The 19,416-nt window shown below is 47.4% G+C and overlaps 1 protein-coding gene across 2 annotated transcripts in view; it reads right to left on the reverse strand.

The window, feature by feature from the left end:
• LOC109871820 (microtubule-associated serine/threonine-protein kinase 3) overlaps positions 1-19,416 on the reverse strand; it is a 66,427-nt gene that overhangs the window by 8,662 nt on the left and 38,349 nt on the right. For both annotated transcript variants that reach the window (XM_031806622.1, XM_031806621.1), the window contains 18 exons: positions 18,993-19,068; positions 17,134-17,343; positions 13,069-13,170; positions 12,650-12,782; positions 11,676-11,743; positions 11,323-11,408; positions 8,633-8,841; positions 8,152-8,290; positions 7,490-7,622; positions 6,676-6,841; positions 6,061-6,162; positions 4,890-5,012; positions 3,977-4,098; positions 2,983-3,164; positions 2,333-2,454; positions 1,931-2,122; positions 1,378-1,604; positions 834-956 (listed from right to left, as the gene is read on the reverse strand). In XM_031806622.1, the coding sequence (XP_031662482.1) occupies positions 834-956; positions 1,378-1,604; positions 1,931-2,122; positions 2,333-2,454; positions 2,983-3,164; positions 3,977-4,098; positions 4,890-5,012; positions 6,061-6,162; positions 6,676-6,841; positions 7,490-7,622; positions 8,152-8,290; positions 8,633-8,841; positions 11,323-11,408; positions 11,676-11,743; positions 12,650-12,782; positions 13,069-13,170; positions 17,134-17,343; positions 18,993-19,068 (2,515 nt within the window). The remainder of the gene's footprint in view (positions 1-833; positions 957-1,377; positions 1,605-1,930; positions 2,123-2,332; positions 2,455-2,982; positions 3,165-3,976; positions 4,099-4,889; positions 5,013-6,060; positions 6,163-6,675; positions 6,842-7,489; positions 7,623-8,151; positions 8,291-8,632; positions 8,842-11,322; positions 11,409-11,675; positions 11,744-12,649; positions 12,783-13,068; positions 13,171-17,133; positions 17,344-18,992; positions 19,069-19,416) is intronic.

The following is a 19,416-nucleotide window of genomic DNA, read 5'->3' on the forward strand; positions in this document are numbered from 1 at the left end:
AGAGACAGAGAGAGAGAGACAGAGAGAGAGACAGAGACAAAGAGAGAGACAGAGAGAGAGAGACAGAGACATAGAGAGAGAGACATAGAGACATAGAGAGAGAGAGACTGGAGACGAGCAGAGACAGAGAGAGAGAGAGGCAGAAGAACAACAGAGAGAGCGAGAGAAAGAGCAGAGAGACAGAGAGCAGAGACATGAAGAGAAGAGAGAGACAAAAGAGAGGGCAGAGCAGCAGAACACGAGACCAGAGAGAGAGAGAGACAAGACAGACAGAGACAGAGAGACGAGAGAGAGAGAGACACAGAGACGAGACGAGAGAGAGAGACAGAGAGCAGGAACGAGAGACAGAGAGATGAGAGGAGGCAGAGAGCAGGAACAGAGGACAAAGACGAGAGACAGGAGAGAGAGACGACCAGAGACATAGAGAAGAGAGACATACGGAGACATCAGAGAGAGACAGACGAGAGAGACAAGAGAAGAGAGAGACGAGAGAGAGAGAGACAGGAGAGAGAGAAGACAGAGAGAGAGACAGAGAGAAGACAGAGAGAGAGAGACAGCGAGAGAGAACAGAGAGAAAGAGACAGAGAGAGAGCACGACGGACAGAGAGAGACAGAAGAGAGAGAGCATACAGAGAGAAGAGAGCACGACAGAAGAGGAGAGAGACAGAGAGAGAGAGAGAGAGAGAGAGAGACAGAGAGAGAGAGACAGAGAGAGAGAGACAGAGAGAGAGAGACAGAGAGACAGAGAGAGAGAGACAGAGAGAGACAGAGACCAAACAAAGAGAGGAAGGAGTATCAGGAAAGCGTGATGGCCCTCCTCCAGTGGGTCTCACCTTGAGAAGCAGCTCCACCACCTCAGTGTGCACCAGCCCCTGAACCGACTCCCCGTTCACGTGGGTGATGAGGTCACCAGCCCTCAGGCCCGCCTCGTGGGCCGGAGTGCCCTCCTCCACACACTACAGGAACACATGAAGAATAACCAACCAGAATGTAGCCCTGACTGCTTCGGCATGTATCGATGCTATCAGAAACAAAATGTAAAACAAGACTAAATCATATATTAGCTAAAGAAGAAACGTAACAGACTGGGACGCGAGCTAATAATAATACCAGTGGATTAAAACCAGCCAGATATTTGGTATTTGAAAGAACAAGTGTTGTTATAAACAAATACTACACATAATGAAATAACTAAACACAAACCACACAGATCGTTCAACCAGACAGTAAAACTAAGTCCCAATACTGCAGCAGTACTAGGAAACAGAGAGATACATACTTGAGTGGCCTGTTCCATAAAAATGTCCCTGATCAAGATGGCCATCCTGGAGTTATGTTGTCTAGTGATCTATTTAATTCTGTGGCAAGAACACTTACCCAGACCATGTGGTGCACGGTGTAGACGTCCAAGTCCCCCATGTAGACGCGGATGGCACGCAGGGCGAAGCCAAACCTCTTCCCAGAGCTGTGGATGACCACGGGGGGGCGCAGGCTGGTGATGCTGAGGGACAGGTCTCCCCGGCTGGGGGACGAGTCCCGGGACGAGGGGTTGGAGGATAGGGACAGCGATGACTTGGGGCTGCTGGAGAGACCATCCGTGGTGTCTGGGTGTATGGAGAGAGAACATTTAATTAACGAATTTAACAAAGTCAGTACAAGCATATCAATCATATAGGTTACCGGGCATTGTAGGCTACATACACAATAGAGTGGTGTTGTTGTTGTTAGCATTATGCTAACCTCTGAATAGAGTAAGTGGCTGCATCTCAAATGCTTGGCCCATATAAACGGCAACTTTTAGCCACAGCTCTGGCCAAAAGCAATTCACAGAAATGTATGTTACCAGGAATACGGTACTGTTTGAGACTTGACCTCTCTTAACGTCTGAGTATACTGGTACAAGCTAGCTAGCTCTGGTGGTTTAATTTACCTGGGGTGATGATGAGGGACAGGCCTGAGATGGAAGCTGACTTGGGGACCTTGCAGGCCGCTGGGGGTTTGGGCTTCTCGGGGGTGTCCAGCTGGTGCCCGATGCGGCGGGACGCCCCACGCCTGTAGGAGGGCCGCGTGCCTGTGCTGTTACTACGGAGACGGATACGCCGCAAGTTGGACACTACCCCGTCTGAGAGAGGAGGGAGATAGAAAGAGAGAAAGGGGTGGGGGGTGTAAGTGAATGCCTAACAGTGCACGCTAGAGTGTGGGCATTCTTCTCTTTTAGTAAAATAAGCCCAGTACAAATAGCCTGTGTGTATATATACACAAAATGACAGTGTGTCTGTGTGTATAGGCCTAAACACAATTGTGTGTGTGAACCAGTGCAATCTAAACTCACCCTCTTCCTCAGCTGCGATGGCGAAGCGTGGCATGGTGTCCAGGCTCTGGGTGCTGTTCATCACCAGTGGACTGGCACTCCTCTCTGACTGGGACGAACTGGAGGCGGCCCTGGGACGCAGGCTAGAGGACAGGAGGAGAACAGAATGAAGTTAACAAGGACAGGACAGGGCACACTTAGAGAAAGGGTAGTTGTGATCTGGTTATGTTACAAGGGATTCAAGAACGACACTTTCTACCCACTAACTCATATTTAACTGAAATGTGTATATGTATTCAATAGATGGACTTCAGTGTGATTTCTCCCTTATAACCACACACTGTTAGAAAAAAAGGTGCTTATCTAGAACCTAAAAGGGTTCTTCGGCTGTCCCCATAGGATAACCCTTTTGGGTTCCAGGTAGAACCCTTTTGGGTTCCATTTAGAATCCTTTCCACAGAAGGTTCTATATGGAACCCAAAAGGGTTCTACCTGGAACCAAAAACATATTATCCTATGGGGACAGCCAAATAAACCTTTTGGAACCCTTTTTTCTAGGTGTATAAAAGGCAAATGTAGCAGAATTCTGTCGATGTTTTAGCTAGAGCTAAACTGTCTCATAACTACACACCAAACATAGTGTATTCTGAGGCCCTTTTTCTGTCGCTCACCTTCCTCTGTGGCCCTCCGTCCTCCGGTCCCCACTGGCCACATGTTTGTGTCCCTCTCCTGGGGAGAGGACACCTTTCCCCTCCCACCTCTCCTCCTTCTCCTCACTGTGGCTGCGGTCTGACGACGACAGGCTCTGATTGGATGGCATTGACGTGGACAGGTGCTCCGTGCTGCTGTACACCTGGGGGCCACAAAGAAGTCAGGGGTCAGAGAAAAGGTCATAAAAAAGCTCTGTGAAATGACAAGCATGCTTTTTAAGGGTGCAATATGCAGAAATCCCTCCTGCATTTCCTGGTTGCTAAAATTATTATAGTTAGTCTAATTTAACTTTATTTGACAAAACAACCAATGTATAGTGTAGAGCAGGGCTCTCCAACCCTGTTCCTTGAGAGCTACCATCCTGTAGGTTCACACTCCAACCCTGTTACTGGAGACGTACCATCCTGTAGGTTCACACTCCAACCCTGTTACTGGAGAGCTACCATCCTGTAGGTTCACACTCCAACCCTGTTACTGGAGACGTACCATCCTGTAGGTTCACACTCCAACCCTGTTACTGGAGACATACCATCCTGTAGGTTCACACTCCAACCCTGTTCCTGGAGAGCTAACCTCCTATCAGCTATAAACAAGAAGAAGCGGCTCCAGTAGGCACACGATCACCAACACTGGACAATTAAGGAGTGGAAAAAAATTGCCAGTTCCTGTTGCGTCATGCTTATGGCAGAGTCAGGATTTTGCGTAAGCAGCATGAGTCCATCCTGCCTGGTGTCAACAGTACAGGCTGGTGGTGATGGTGTACTGGTGTGGGGAATGTTATCCTGGCACATGTTCAGTCCGTTGATACCAATTGAGCAACGGTTGAACACCATGCCCCGAAAAACTCTGGCTGTTCTGGAGGCAACAGGGACGACCCAGTACTAGATGGGTGTACCTAATAAACTGAAGAGAATACGTCTGAACGATATGAATACATGTTGCGTCATTTCCCACCTTGCTAAAGCGATGTGCCACGGAGGAGAACTGCTTGAGCTCCAGGGACGTATCTTCATCACAGGTCTCATCATCATCATCATCGTCTTCCGAATCCAGGTGGCTGTACCGCTCAGACCGGGCTGAAGAGGAACAGAGACACACATTAGTACAAGTAGGGTTGCAAAACTACCAGCAATTTACAAAAGTTACCAGAATCTTTTGTAACTTTGGTAATTAACAGGTACTCTATGGCAAACCATGGTAACTTTGGTCATTTATACTTTAAAAATGTATTCATATAAAATAAAAATCTTAATCTGTGTCCATATCGTCCATGCGTTTCAAGATGATACACCGTATGGTTCAAGAGAAAATGGGCTAAAATAAAAAATGACATTCTCAATTAACTCCGCAACTCTTCCAACAATTTACTTTTTTCACGTCTGCCACCAGTTTGGCGCCAAAATATTTACAACAAAGACATATTGACATGGTAAAATAAATAAAAGCATGTAAAAATATAAAGCATATTTAATGCTGAAATATTAAACACAAACAATATTCACTAAATTGATGGATTATATTTAGGGTACAGTTTTACAGTTTAGATTTTCTATTTTAAAATCATCATATTTTATTGTTTAAAATCTTAATTTACATATTTTATAATGTTATGAAAATACCATAATATTCCATTAGTTTAAACTATGAAAAGGTAACAGTAATATACCCTAAATACTTGACACAGATTAGGTTCAATTGGCCCTAACCCCTGACCCTGGGTCAGATATTTTAACACCCCATATGATTAAGATTGGGCTGGCGGGTAAGGAATTCTGACCCTAGATCTGAGGTTAGGACCAACTTATAACTTCAGTACACAACCACATTTAAAATACTCCCAATGAGAGTGGTAAAGCTCGCCACCTACTGTCAAAGTAACTGGTGTCGTCCTCAGTCTCCAGTTGAGGGATAAACTCAGCTTTCTGTCGTAGCAGTCCGTTCCAGTCCAGACCCACAAAGAACATGTGCATCTTGACCTCTGGTGTTCCCCCTGGGAGTAACATGGGGATGCATGATTGTATCATTGAATTGATCAAACTATTCATCAATATGATCAACTGAATATACTAAACATTAGGAACACCTTCCTAATATTGAGTTGCACCCCCTCCCCTTTTGCCCTCAGAACAGCCTCAATTTATTGGGGTATGGACTCTACAAGGTGTCAAAAGCGTTCCACAGGGATGCTGGTGGCCCATGTTGACTCTAATGCCTCCCACAGTTGTGTCAAGTTGGCTGGATGTCCTTTGGGTGGTGGACCATTCTTAATACACATGGGAAACCGTTGAGCGTGAAAAACCCAGCAACGCTGCAGTTCTTGACACACTCAAACCGGTGCACCTGGCACCTACTACTATACCCTGTTTAAAGGCACTTCACTGAAGTGGATTTAACAAGTGACATCAGTAAGGGATCATAGCCTTCACCTGGATTCACCTGGTCAGACTATGTTATGAATAGAGCAGGTGTTCATAATGTTTTGTACACTCAGTGTAGTCAAACACACATTGCTTTAGGTTGTGCATATTTGGTTGATCTCATCAAACCAACCTGGTGATTAAAACAACTATTATGACATTGAACCGTTTCAGTAATCTGAAGGGGCTCCCGAGTGGCGCAGCTGTCTAAGGCACTACATCTCAGTGTTAGAGGAGACAATACAGACCCTGGTTTGAATCCAGGCTGAATCACATCCGGCCGTGATTGGGAGTCCCATAGGGTGGCGCACAATTGGCCCAGCGTCGTCCGGGTTTGGCCGGGGTAGGCCGTCATTGTAAATAAGAATTTGCTCTTAACTGACTTGCCTAGTTAAAAATGTAAAATTGTACTGTTTGTATTTATTGATCTGTGGCAATGATATTGGTCATGTCCCTAAATAGAACTATCTTGTGATAACTTATTCAAAAGTCTCAAAAAAGTATCCAAGAAGTGACTTGTTCAATCAGATACTTCTAAAGTGTCCTAACATAATACTGTACTGACATCATACCCAAAATAAATACATGTATTTTTATAAAGGCAATAAAGAAGACACTCACCAGTCCCGAGGCGGTCTAGGGGGCTTTGTCTCAGCAGCCTGGTGATCAGGTCCTGGGCATCAGCAGGCAGGGTGTCCTCCCCCTCAGGCCAGATAATGTCATCTGTGAAATAAACACGTTTTGGAATACAATTTCATCTCAATTACACACAATACAACATGAAACATTTGGCAATAATTCAAACAGATTGGTAGTTGTGAATTGTGACATTGGTGACGAGACGTTCTTCTTGACATTGGTGACGAGACGTTCTTCTTGACATTGGTGACTAGACATTTTTCTTGACATTGGTGACTAGACGTTCTTCTTGACATTGGTGACTAGATGATTGAAAGAGACTGTGTGCCTATCACAGAGTCAGACAAGGTAGAGGGGGTGCTTGGGTCAAAAAGACAGCGAGCACCACGCAAAAGTGGAAATCAATGGCTAAATACAAGAGGTGCACCCTCTAGCTTTTCTAACTCTGTAGTGCATATTTACTGGATCGATTTGACCAGTCAGAGCCACGTTACCCAAGCCTGGATAAACCAAAGTGAATGATTAAAAGAATAATAAACATAGCATTTAGTCTAATTTAACCAGGCTAACATAACCCATTAATGAGTTGACTCTCACCATTGACCACTTGTCCGAAGAGCTGTTCGGGCGTGTCCCCGAAGAAAGGCACGCAGCCCACCAGGAACTCATAGAGGATGATTCCCATAGCCCACCAGTCCACCGGCTTCCCATAGCCCTGCCTCAGGATCACCTCTGGGGCGATGTACTCTGGAGTACCACACACCTGGGACAGAGAACCAGAAGAAGGGAGGATTTAAGAATGGATATTGGAGGATAAAATTAGTATAGGGCAGGTAGGCAAACAGAATGAGAAGGTATAAGCGAGAGAGAGATGGAACAAATCTGATCAAGGAGAGAGAATAAGAAACAACAATGAGTGAAAAAAAAATATGGAGAGAACGAGGACAGAGAGAGATGGAGAGAAAGAGAACACAAAGAGAGAGAGATGGAGAGAAAGAACACAGAGAGAGAGATGGAGAGAAAGAACACAGAGAGAGAGATGGAGAGAAAGAACACAGAGAGAGAGATGGAGAGAAAGAGCACAGAGAGAGAGATGGAGAGAAAGAGAACAGAGAGAGAGATGGAGAGAAAGAGAACAGAGAGAGAGATGGAGAGAAAGAGAACAGAGAGAGAGATGGAGAGAAAGAGAACAGAGAGAGAGATGGAGAGAAAGAGAACAGAGAGAGATGGAGAGAAAGAGAACAGAGAGAGAGATGGAGAGAAAGAGAACAGAGAGAGATGGAGAGAGGGAGAGAGATGGAGAGAGAGAGAGAGAAAAGAGAGAGAGGACAGAGAGAGAAATGGAGAAAGGACAGAGAGAGAGATGAGAGAGAGGACAGGGAGATAGAACAGAGAGAGATCGAGAGCTCACCTGTTTGTCTATAAACTCCCTTGTGTCCTTCTCAATGTGTCCCTCATACAGGTTGGTGGTCATGTTCATCAGGCCGATCTTGGACAGACCAAAGTCAGTCAGCTTGATGTGGCCCATGGACGTGATCAGTAAACTATGCCGGAAGAAAAATACATTCGAAATAATTGACCGTCGAACAAACAGAAAGCTGGACAGTGAACAATGGCGAAAAAGCCTTTGTGCAAAGAACGTCCAGAATGTATGGAATACGCTGTATATACACCTATAACCAGCCGCTCCTCTTCAAATGGCCACTTTGAAATAATATATAGGCTTAGTACTGAAAGAGAATCAACTCTATAGCGGTAGGCTACACACATACTTTTTTCTCTCCGCACTATTGGTGTAAGCCTGTAAGTAAGCATTTCACTGTAAGGTCTACTGTATACCTGTTGTATTTGGCACACGTGACACATTTTGATTTGATTTGAAGGCTGCTGAGGGGAGAACGGCTCATAATAATGGCTGGAACGGAGTGAATGGAATGGTGTCAAACACATAGAAACCGTGTTTGATGTATTTGATACCATTCCACCTATTGCACTCCAGACATTACCACAAGCCCCTCCTCCACAATTAAGGTGCCACCAGCCTTCTGTGCGGTGGTTAGGTTTCACACTGACTTGTCAGGTTTGAGGTCTCTGTGTACGATGCCGTAGTTGTGGAGGTACTCCAGTGCCAAGACCGTCTCCGCAAAGTACATCCGGGTCATGTCCACTGGCAGCGGGCCAATGTTCTTCAACAGGTTGGCACAGTCCCCACCTGAGGAAGATAGCCAATAGACTGGAAAAGGCTGACAGCAACACGCATGAGAGCCTACTTTGATTTATGTGCTACTGCGACTTGATGCACCTGAGCTCAATTTTGAGCCTCATAGCAAAGGGTCTGAATATTTATGTAAATAAGGTATTTCATTTTTAAATACATTTGAAAACACTTCTAAAAAGCTGTTTTCGCTTTGTCATTATGGGGTACTGTGTGTAGATTGATGAGGGTAAAAAAATATTTTATACATTTTAGAATAAGGCTGTAACGTAACAAAATGTGGAAAAGGGGAAGGGGTCAGAATACTTTTCGAACTGTATATCTTAAGTAAGAACCTACCTTCTACATACTCCATGACCATGCAGAGGTGGCGTCTCGTTTCGAAGGAGCAGAACATGGAGACCACAAAGGGGTTCTCAGCAAAGGTCAGGATGTCCCGCTCCACAAACACCTGCTGGATCTGGTTCCTCAGCATCAGATTCTGCCGGTTGATCTTCTTCATGGCAAAACGCTGCCGGGTCTCCCTGTGCCTCACCAGGAACACAGCACTGGGACCATGGGAAAGGAGAGAGAGAGCCAGAGAGCGAGCCAGAGCCAGCGGCGAGCGCGAGAGAGCCAGCGGCGAGCGAGAGCCAGAGAGCGAGCGAGAGCCAGACAGAGAGCGAGCGAGCGAGAGCCAGACAGAGAGCGAGCGAGCGAGAGCCAGACAGAGAGCGAGCGAGAGCCAGACAGAGAGCCAGCGAGCGAAAGGCAGACAGAGAGCCAGCGAGCGAGAGCCAGACAGAGAGCGAGCGAGAGCCAGACAGAGAGCCAGCGAGCGAGAGCCAGACAGAGAGCCAGCGAGCGAGAGCCAGACAGAGAGCCAGCGAGCGAGAGCCAGACAGAGAGCCAGCGAACGAGAGCCAGACAGAGAGCCAGCGAGCGAGAGCCAGACAGAGAGCCAGCGAGCGAGAGCCAGCGAGCGAGAGCCAGACAGAGAGCCAGCGAGCGAGAGCCAGACAGAGAGCCAGACAGAGAGCCAGACAGAGAGCCAGAGCGAGAGCCAGACAGAGAGCCAGCGAGCGAGAGCCAGACAGAGAGCCAGCGAGCGAGAGCCAGACAGAGAGCCAGCGAGCGAGAGCCAGACAGAGAGCCAGCGAGCGAGAGCCAGACAGAGAGCCAGCGAGCGAGAGCCAGACAGAGAGCCAGCGAGCGAGAGCCAGACAGAGAGCCAGCGAGCGAGAGCCAGACAGAGAGCCAGCGAGCGAGAGCCAGACAGAGAGCCAGCGAGCGAGAGCCAGACAGAGAGCCAGCGAGCGAGAGCCAGACAGAGAGCCAGCGAGCGAGAGCCAGACAGAGAGCCAGCGAGCGAGAGCCAGACAGAGAGCCAGCGAGCGAGAGCCAGACAGAGAGCCAGCGAGCGAGAGCCAGACAGAGAGCCAGCGAACGAGAGCCAGACAGAGAGCCAGCGAGCGAGAGCCAGACAGAGAGCCAGCGAGCGAGAGCCAGCGAGCGAGAGCCAGACAGAGAGCCAGCGAGCGAGAGCCAGACAGAGAGCCAGACAGAGAGCCAGACAGAGAGCCAGAGCGAGAGCCAGACAGAGAGCCAGCGAGCGAGAGCCAGACAGAGAGCCAGCGAGCGAGAGCCAGACAGAGAGCCAGCGAGCGAGAGCCAGACAGAGAGCCAGCGAGCGAGAGCCAGACAGAGAGCCAGCGAGCGAGAGCCAGACAGAGAGCCAGCGAGCGAGAGCCAGACAGAGAGCCAGCGAGCGAGAGCCAGACAGAGAGCCAGCGAGCGAGAGCCAGACAGAGAGCCAGCGAGCGAGAGCCAGACAGAGAGCCAGCGAGCGAGAGCCAGACAGAGAGCCAGCGAGCGAGAGACAGACAGAGAGCCAGCGAGCGAGAGCCAGACAGAGAGCCAGCGAGCGAGAGCCAGACAGAGAGCCAGCGAGCGAGAGCCAGACAGAGAGCCAGCGAGCGAGAGCCAGACAGAGAGCCAGCGAGCGAGAGCCAGACAGAGAGCCAGACAGAGAGCCAGCGAGCGAGAACCAGACAGAGAGCCAGCGAGCGAGATCCAGACAGCCAGCGAGCCAGCGAGTCAGAGCCAGACAGCCAGCGAGCCAGCGAGCGAGAGCCAGAGAGCCAGCGAGCGAGAGCCAGAGAGCCAGCGAGCGAGAGCCAGAGAGCCAGCGAGCGAGAGCCAGAGAGCCAGCGAGCGAGAGCCAGAGAGCCAGCGAGCGAGAGCGCGAGAGCCAGCGAGCGAGAGCCAGAGAGCCAGCGAGCGAGAGCCAGAGAGCCAGCGAGCGATCGAGAGCCAGAGTGTGGTGCGAGAGACAGACAGAGCGAGCGACAGACAGAGCGAGCGACAGACAGACAGAGCGAGCGAGCGACAGACAGACAGAGCGAGAGACAGACAGACAGAGCGAGAGACAGACAGAGCGAGAGACAGACAGAGCGAGAGACAGACAGAGCGAGAGACAGACAGAGCGAGAGACAGACAGAGCGAGAGACAGACAGAGCAAGAGACAGACAGACAGACAGACAGAGCGAGCGAGAGACAGACAGACAGACAGACAGAGCGAGCGAGAGACAGACAGACAGAGACAGGTTGCTTCTTAATAACAGTATTAAGTTAACTCTTCATCACTGATGTGAGAGAGCATGATCAGTAAGCATCTATCATATTGCTTTTGCCATATTTTGTTTCCAGATCAGTGCAAATTAAAGAGAAGACTAGTAAAACACAATCTCTCTCCAGAAACAAACTCTAGTCCCTACCCCCTAGGCACTGTGGAGATCTGAGACGATTTGACCGGTGTACATAATATGGCGCAATTTGTCCTCACAGCACTAACAATATTTGGACAGGCATTTGGGCAGTGTGTCATAAACATTGGCGTGACATTTGTTGAAGAAATGTTAAACTGCCATTTTAGCCAACTGTATGGCACCACACATTCAAGACATTCACTTTCAGTTTCACTTCCGAGTTCAGCACACTCACATTTCCTCAAAGACAGAGACCGCTCTAAAATAAGAGCTCTTCCTCACCCATAGGCCCCGTTGCTGATGAGCTTGATGGTCTCAAAGTCGCTCTCTAGTGGTTTCCTGCGAGAAGGAGTGCAGGCTGCCCGGTTCTGAGACACAAAATGAATGAACAAAGCTATTTGACCCGAACACAAACAAATTTGCCAGGCCGAAACGGCTAAACAAGCTGTGTAATTGTCGCAGTTGTTTACGTTTAAAAGAGCTTTCATGACTTTTCATCTCATCCAAAGCCAAGCCAACTCAATTCTGGAACATGCTAGTTATAGAGTACTTGCTACACTATGCTAATACAACGCTTTCCATCACTATGATCTAACCATCATGGCTGAACTTGTAAGTGTTTCTGGTTGCCTTACCTCAGTGTCGTCGGTGTCTCTGCAGGCCGCTCCGTGCCCAGGGCTGGTCTGCTCCAGATGGACCATGTCTACAGTACGTACAACAGCGGGAAAGAGACCATGGTCAGGCGCCAAAGAGAAGGAAACACAAACAAACTGCCTGGATAATAAGAGACACTCGTTTTCATTTTCTATAGTAAATGTTGAGTGCCTTGATGAACATGACCCTTGCACTGTCACCCCTCTAACTCAGTGTGATCCCAAGTTGATCTACTGCATATTGTAGCTGGAGACAATATGGGAGAATCACTAAGTAGCAGCATCTTTTCAACAAGTAGCCGCTTGGCCAGGTTTCCAACTAAACCTATAGTGCTTCAAATTAAGAGAGAGTGGTAGGTTTCTGAACTGAGCCTGGAAACTTAAGGGGAAGACAACCCTGGTATGTACCAGGAAGAGCAATAGAAATAGCCCAAAGGCCGGCAGATGGCGATATTGATCTGGTATTGACCGGTTTGTGCCTAAACATTCTCCATTCAGGCTTCACATGCGTCGATTTCCCCCTTAACCAAATGTAATGGCGAGAAGAGGGGGGGGGGGGGATATGCATACTTTCTTAATGAAACACCATTTTCCACCATCATGCTAGTGGTTAATGCTACTTCCTGTTGTTGTGCCCTATGGGTCTAGCATTCCTAAGTGGTAAAGTGTTTCATTAAGAAAGTATGTTGCCCGTTTCCCCCCCTCTTGCCTTTAAATCTAGTTATGGGGGAAATCGACGCCTTTGAAGCCTGAATGGAGAATGTTTTTGGGACAAACTGGTCCACTGGGTTGCGAGGGTAAGACGGAAACATCTCAGGAAACCCTACAGATACCTTCCAATGGCTCCCACTGCTCATGCTTTAGCCGATGTATAGATTCGATAAATCTGTGAGGCCCATCCAACTTTTAACCACTGTGGGATTCTAATAGGATGAGGAAGCCCTGTGGTACTGTACCTTCCAGAGGGTCTCTGGTGAGGCCCAGCTGGCTGATGATGTAGCGCGGGATGTCTGTCTTGATGACCTGGCCCACCTTGGCGTGGCCCTCGGCTGCCTCCAGACGATGAAGGAACTCCTCCGGGTCAAACTCCTATTGGGGTGAAAAGCCAAGAGGAATAGGTTATTATTATCATCATTTACATTAAATAGATAAGTATATATAAACCAGGGTTATTACAGTGTTATAACCCTGTAACAAGCTATCAAGTACATTCAGTGGTGGAGAACTTAACACTACAATGTACTTAACCTATGAAAAATAATTAACATCATAGAGACTGGGCAAAAAGCATCATGGCCGTACTGTATCATATTAGTTGTGTTGGTTGGCAATTGCTTTAGGAGCACAAATTCCTGAAAGAGACTGTGAATCTTACCAGACATTCCAGTAACCTGGCTGGCCTGGAGATGATGATGAGGATCTTCTTCACCAGCTTAATGATGACGGTCACCTCCTTGCTCTCGGACCTCTCGTACGCCTGATGACCAAGACAAAACAATACAGATAGAGACAGGTTATATGCCTGAAATGTGCCATAGTTACTCATGACAGGGCAGTGACTGGTATGAAACATTGGCTTCGAAACATTACCTTGTGATACTTTGGCTATTCCGTAAGAAAATAATGAGTGACTGTTCTCACTTATACAAAGATTAGGGTCAAAGAGAGTTCTTTGAACGACTTCTCATTGGTAATCTGTTAGTACTTGGTTTGTCTATAATAGTGCCTTCTACTGCTGCAATCGTGCAAGCGTAACTTACTCAATTTCACTTACAATTATACTGCAGCATTTTTAAGCCTGAGTATCCAGGCGTGAGAATGAACTTTTTGAAAAGTCCAATTTACGATGTTCTACTAACTCGATGCTTTGACTAAGTGATCGTGATAGGGGATCAGGGAGTACTGAGGATCCTGCAACACAGCCTAATGTGAGGGCACAACAAAGTGTACATTCAATGACAAGGTTGCATAACACTGTAATTCTGTCCATGCTGTGGTGCTTTTTTTAGGAAAGAGCACATCTTCAGGCCTTGGGACAAAAACTGGCCCATTATAAGATGACTCAATGTGTCACGTCCTGACCTTAGTTCCTTTTTAATGTCTCTATTTTGGTTTGATCAGGGGGTGAATTTGGGGTGGGCATTCTGTTTTGTTCTGTGTGTTGTATTTCTATGTGTTTGGCCTGGTATGGTTCCCAATCAGAGACAGCTGTCAATCGTTGTCTCTGATTGAAAACCATACTTAGGTAGCCTGTTTCCACCTGTGTTTGTGGGTAATTGTTTTCAGTTTTTGCATTCTGTACCAGACAGGACTGTTTTGTTCATTCTCTTTTGTTGTTTTTTCATTCAGTGTTCAATTCATAAATAAAGATGAACACGTACTACGCTGCACCTTGGTCCTTACCTTCTTCCACCAACGGCCATTACAGAACTACCCACCACCAAAAGGACCAAGCAGCATGTAATGGACTCCTGGACATGGGAGGAAATATTGGACGGCAAGGGACCCTGGGCACAGCTGGGAGAGTATCGCAGTCCGAAAGAGGAGCTGGAGGCAGCTAGAGCGGAGCGGCGACACTACGAGGAATTGGCACACGGGGAGATTGGCGGAGTCAGGGAGGAGACCTGAGCCAACTCCCCGTGCTTACCGTGGCGAGAGAGTGACCGGGCAGGCACCGTGTTATGCGGTGTCCCCAGTGCGCACGCATAGCCCGGTGTGCTACATCGCAGCTCCTCGAATCGGCCGGGCTAGAGTGGGCATTGACCCAGGAGGGATGAAGCCGGCCCAGCGCATCTGGTCTCCAGTGCGTGTCCTCGGCCCAGGTTATACGGCACCAGCCCTACGCACAGTGTCCCCGTTCGCCAGCACAGCCCAGTGCGGCCTGTTCCAACTCTCCGCACTTGCTGGGCTACAGGGGGTATCCAGCCAGGACAGGTTGTGCAGGCTCGGTGCTCGAGACCTCCAGTGCGCCTCCACGGCCCAGTGATTCCGGTGCCTCGACCAAGGAAGAGGCCGCCTGTAGGTCTCCCCAGCCTGGTGAGTCCTGTGCCTGCTCCCAGAACCAAGTCTCCCGCCTGTCCGGCGCCGCCAGAGTCTCCCGCCTATTCAGGGCCCGCTGTAAGGGTCCCCAGTTCGGGGTCGGAGGCGAGGGTCGCCACTCCAGAGGCGCCACCTAAGTGGGCCAAGACTAAGGTGGAGTAGGGTCTACGTCCCGCACCAGAGCCGCCACCTCGGTGAAATGCCCACCCAGACCCTCCCCTATAGGTTCAGGTTTTGTGGCCGGAGTCCGCACCTTTGGGGGACTTTGGGGCATTCTGTTTTTCTCATTCTGTTTTGTTCTGTGTGTTGTATTTCTATGTGTTTGGTCTGGTATGGTTCCCAATCAGAGGCAGCTGTCAATCGTTGTCTCTGATTGAGAACCATACTTAGGTAGCCTGTTTCCACCTGTGTTTGTGAGTAGTTGTTTTCTGTTTTTGTATTCTGTACCAGACAGAACTGTTTCAGTTTCGTTCATTCTCTTGTTGTTTTTCATTCACTGTTCAATTTCTAAATAAAGATGAACATGTACCACGCTGCGCCTTGGTCCTCACCTTCTTCCACCAACGGCCATTACACAATGTTCTTAAAAACTCAGTGCATCCTATATTTGAAAAAACGAATGACCATACTTTCATAGTTTACATTAACTACAGGGAAAAACTCTGCCAAAAAGCTCTAACAAAGCAGAACATAAAGGCAAGCCATTGTATGTAAAGCAATAGTCAAGCATTGGAAAGTGACGAAATAAGCCCTAGTTACGCAGACTGGAGAGATCCATCTAATGTAAAATGGCAATTGCACCGGCGCTGACTAATAGTCTAGATTAGAATCCTAGCACTGTGAGAACCTGTCAGAGTACGACACAAAAATACAACTCTGGGGACATTGGAGGCAATTTTCATTGACCATTCAAACACACTGAATGAGACTTTTAGCTGACTCATTCAGTAGAAAGCCAATAGAAATGGCAGAGCTCCTCAGACCACAGCAATTTGACAGTGCCTAAAAGTTCCATCGGAGCACACTCGAGTAAATCGATGAGGCTACCTTGTGCATACTGTATACAGTAAGACGGAAGTTTACATACACCTTAGCCAAATACATTTAAACTCAGTTTTTCACAATTCCTGACATTCAATCTGAGTAAAGAAAATCCGTCTTAGGTCAGTTAGGATCACCACTTTATTTGGAGAATGTGAAATGTCAGAATAATAGTAAAGAGAATTATTTATTTCAGCTTTAATTTCATTCATCACATTCCCAGTGGGTCAGAAGTTTACATACTCAATAAGTATTTGGTAGGATTGCCTTCCACAAGCTTCCCAAAATAAGTTGGGGGAATTTTGGCCCATTCCTCCTGACAGAGCTGGTGTAACTGAGTCAGGTTTGTAGGCCTACTTGCTCGCCCACACATTTTCTATAGGATTGAGGTCAGGGCTTTGTGATGGCCACTCCAATACCTTGACTTTGTTGTCCTTAAGCCATTTTGCCAAAACTTTGGAAGTATGCTTGGGGTCATTGTCCATTTGGAAGACCCATTTGCGACCAAGCTTTAACTTCCTGACTGATGTCTTGAGATGTTGCTTCAATATATCCACATACTTTTCTTACCTCATGATGCCATCTATTTTGTGAAGTGCACCAGCCCTCCTGCAGCAAAGCACCCCCACAACATGATGCTGCCACCCCCGTGCTTCACGGTTGGGATGGTGTTCTTCAGCTTGCAAGCCTCCCCCTTTTTCCTCCAAACATAAAGATGGTCATTATGGCCAAACAGTCCTATTTTTGTTTCATCAGACCAGAGGACATTTCTCCAAAAAGTACGATCTTTGTCCCCATGTGCAGTTGCAAACCGTAGTCTGGCTCTTTTATGGCGGTTTTGGAGCTTCTTCCTTGCTGAGTGGCCTTTCAGGTTATGTCGATATTGGATTCGTTTTACTGTAGATATAGATACTTTTGTACCCGTTTCCTCCAGCATCTTCACAAAGTCCTTTGCTGTTGTTCTGGGATTGATTTACACTTTTCACACCAAAATACGTTCATCTCTAGGAGATAGAACGCGTCTCCTTCCTGAGTGATGACGGCTGCGTGATCCCATGGTGTTTATACTTACGTACTATTGTTTGTACAGACGAACGTGGTACCTTCAGGTGTTTGGACATTGCTCCCAAGGATGAATCAGACTTGTGGTCTACAATTTTTTTCTGTCTTTAATCTGTCTGTAAACAATTGCTGGAAAAATGTCCCAACCGCCTTGCCAAAACTATAGTTTGTTAACAAGAAATTTGTGGAGTGGTTGAAAAACTAGTATTAATGACTCCAACCTAAGTGTATGTAAACTTCCGACTTCAACTGTATACTGCATTATACTTTAGCTTAGTCCCAAAAAAATTCAGCCTACCTCATGCAGTAGCTTCTCCAGGTTCTCCTGTAGCTCTATGAAGTAGCGTGAGGTGACCAGGCCCATCTGGGACTTGTCTAGGCAGTCTCTGGCCAGCTCTACTAGCTGGTGCTGGATGAAGCCCAGCACGCCGTCGGCCAGAGGCAGGTTGCTGCTTGGGGAGCAGTCGGCAAGGATGTCCAGCAGACGCCCTTCCATCTGGGCTGTTGCCTGGAAAATCACATTATTACATTTTATGATAAACTTGATCTAAAGTGCATTTCACAAATACAGTGCATTCAGAAAGTATTCAGAACCCTTCCCTTTTTCCACATTGTGTTACAGTCTTGGGTAAAATTAGATTTTTTTCCTCATCAACCTACACACAATACCTCATAATGTACGCTGTCTGTATGGGTGGACCATTTCAGTTTGTCCATGATGTGTACGCCGAGGAACTTTCAACCATCTCCACTACTGTCCCGTCGATGTGGATAGGGGGGTGCTCCCTCTGCTGTTTCCTGAAGTCCGCGATCATCTCCTTTGTTTTGTTGACGTTGAGTGTGAGGTTATTTTCCTGACACCACACTCCGAGGGCCCTCACCTCCTCCCTGTAAGGCTGTCTCGTCGTTGTTGGTAATCAAGCCTACCACTGCAGTCTTGTCTGAAAACTTGATGATTGAGTTGGAGGCGTGCATGGCCACGCAGTCATGGGTGAAAAGGGAGTACAGGAGAGGGCTGAGGACGCACCCTTGTGCGTCTGTGTTGAGGATCAGCGGGTGGAGATGTTGTTTCCTACGCTCACCACCTGGGGGCAGCCGGTCAGAAAATCCAGGACCCAGTTGCACAGGGAGAAGTCGAGACCCAGGGTCTCGAGCTTAATGACAAGTTTGGAGGGTACTATGATGTTAAATGCTGAGCTGTAAATCGATGAACAGCATTCTTACATAGGTATTCCTTTTGTCCAGATGGGTTAGGACAGTGTGCAGTGTGATTGCGATTGCGTCGTCTGTGGACCTATTGGGACGGTAAGCAAATTGGAGTGGGCCTAGGGTGTCAGGTAGGGTGGAGGTGATATGATCCTCGACTAGTCTCTCAAAGCACTTCATGATGACGGTGAGTGCTACGGGGCGATAGTTGTTTAGCTCCATTACCTTAGCTTTCTTGGTGGTGGCAGCATCATGCTGTGGGGATGTTAATCAGCGGCAGGTACTGGGAGACTAGTCAGGATAAACGTAAAAGATTAACGGAGCAAAGTACAGAGAGAGCCTTGATGAAAACATGCTCCAGAGTGCTCAGGACCTCAGACTGGGGCAAAGGTTCACCTTCCGGCAGGACAATGACCCTAAGCACACAGCCAAGACAACACAGGAGTGGTTACGGGACAAGTCCCCGAATGTCCTTGAGTGGCGCAGCCAGAGCCTGGACTTGAACCCGATCAAACATCTCTGGTGAGACCTGCCAAGCTTGTAGCCTCATACACCAAAAGACTCGAGGCTGTAATCGCTGCCAAAGGTGCTTCAACAAAGTACTGAGTAAAGGGTCTGAATACTGATGTAAATGGTTTATTTCCTTTTATTACATTTTTTATATTTCAAAACATTTCTAAAAACTTGTTTTTGCTTTGTCATTATGGGGTATTGTGATGTCATTATGGGGTATTGTGATGTCATTATGGGGTAGTGTGTGTAGATTGATGTGGGGAAAAAAACTATTGAATCCATTTCAGAATAAGGCTGTAACGTAAGAAAATGTGGAGAAGCAGATCAAAGTGAAATATAAAAGTAAACAAGATGAACGTATTTAGAAGAGACGTGTACATGATGAATCTATTGATGTGCTAGGAAAAGCAGTGTGGCGAGTCAGGAAATAACACCTACCTTCGGAAAGCGCTCTTTGTAAACGTGATTCATCATTACAATCTCATTGTCAAAGGTGCCACATGTCCGACCAGGGCTGGAGGAAGACAAGACAATCACAGTCCAGTTCTTCATTTGAGTATGAATAATCTTAGCGTTATGACTATTAGAACTTTCAAACAGAGTAGAAATTCTAAAGTACCGGTAAGCACAAAACAACATCAAATGCCACTTATGGTTTAGTTCAACAGTTATGTAGTCATGACCACACTTGTTGTCTTCACTTGGGTTTGATTACATGGGTGCCCAGGAGTGTAGGGCTCCCCCTTAATAAATCAGGGCAGTCTCTTCATCATCCCATTAACCTTTAAAAAGGTGCAAAATGCAGAAATCCCTCCGCCATTTCCTGGTTGCTAACATTCTAATAGTTCATGTGACAAAACAA

Source organism: Oncorhynchus kisutch, linkage group LG27 (assembly GCF_002021735.2).
Source record: "Oncorhynchus kisutch isolate 150728-3 linkage group LG27, Okis_V2, whole genome shotgun sequence".
NCBI classification, from domain to species: domain Eukaryota; kingdom Metazoa; phylum Chordata; class Actinopteri; order Salmoniformes; family Salmonidae; genus Oncorhynchus; species Oncorhynchus kisutch.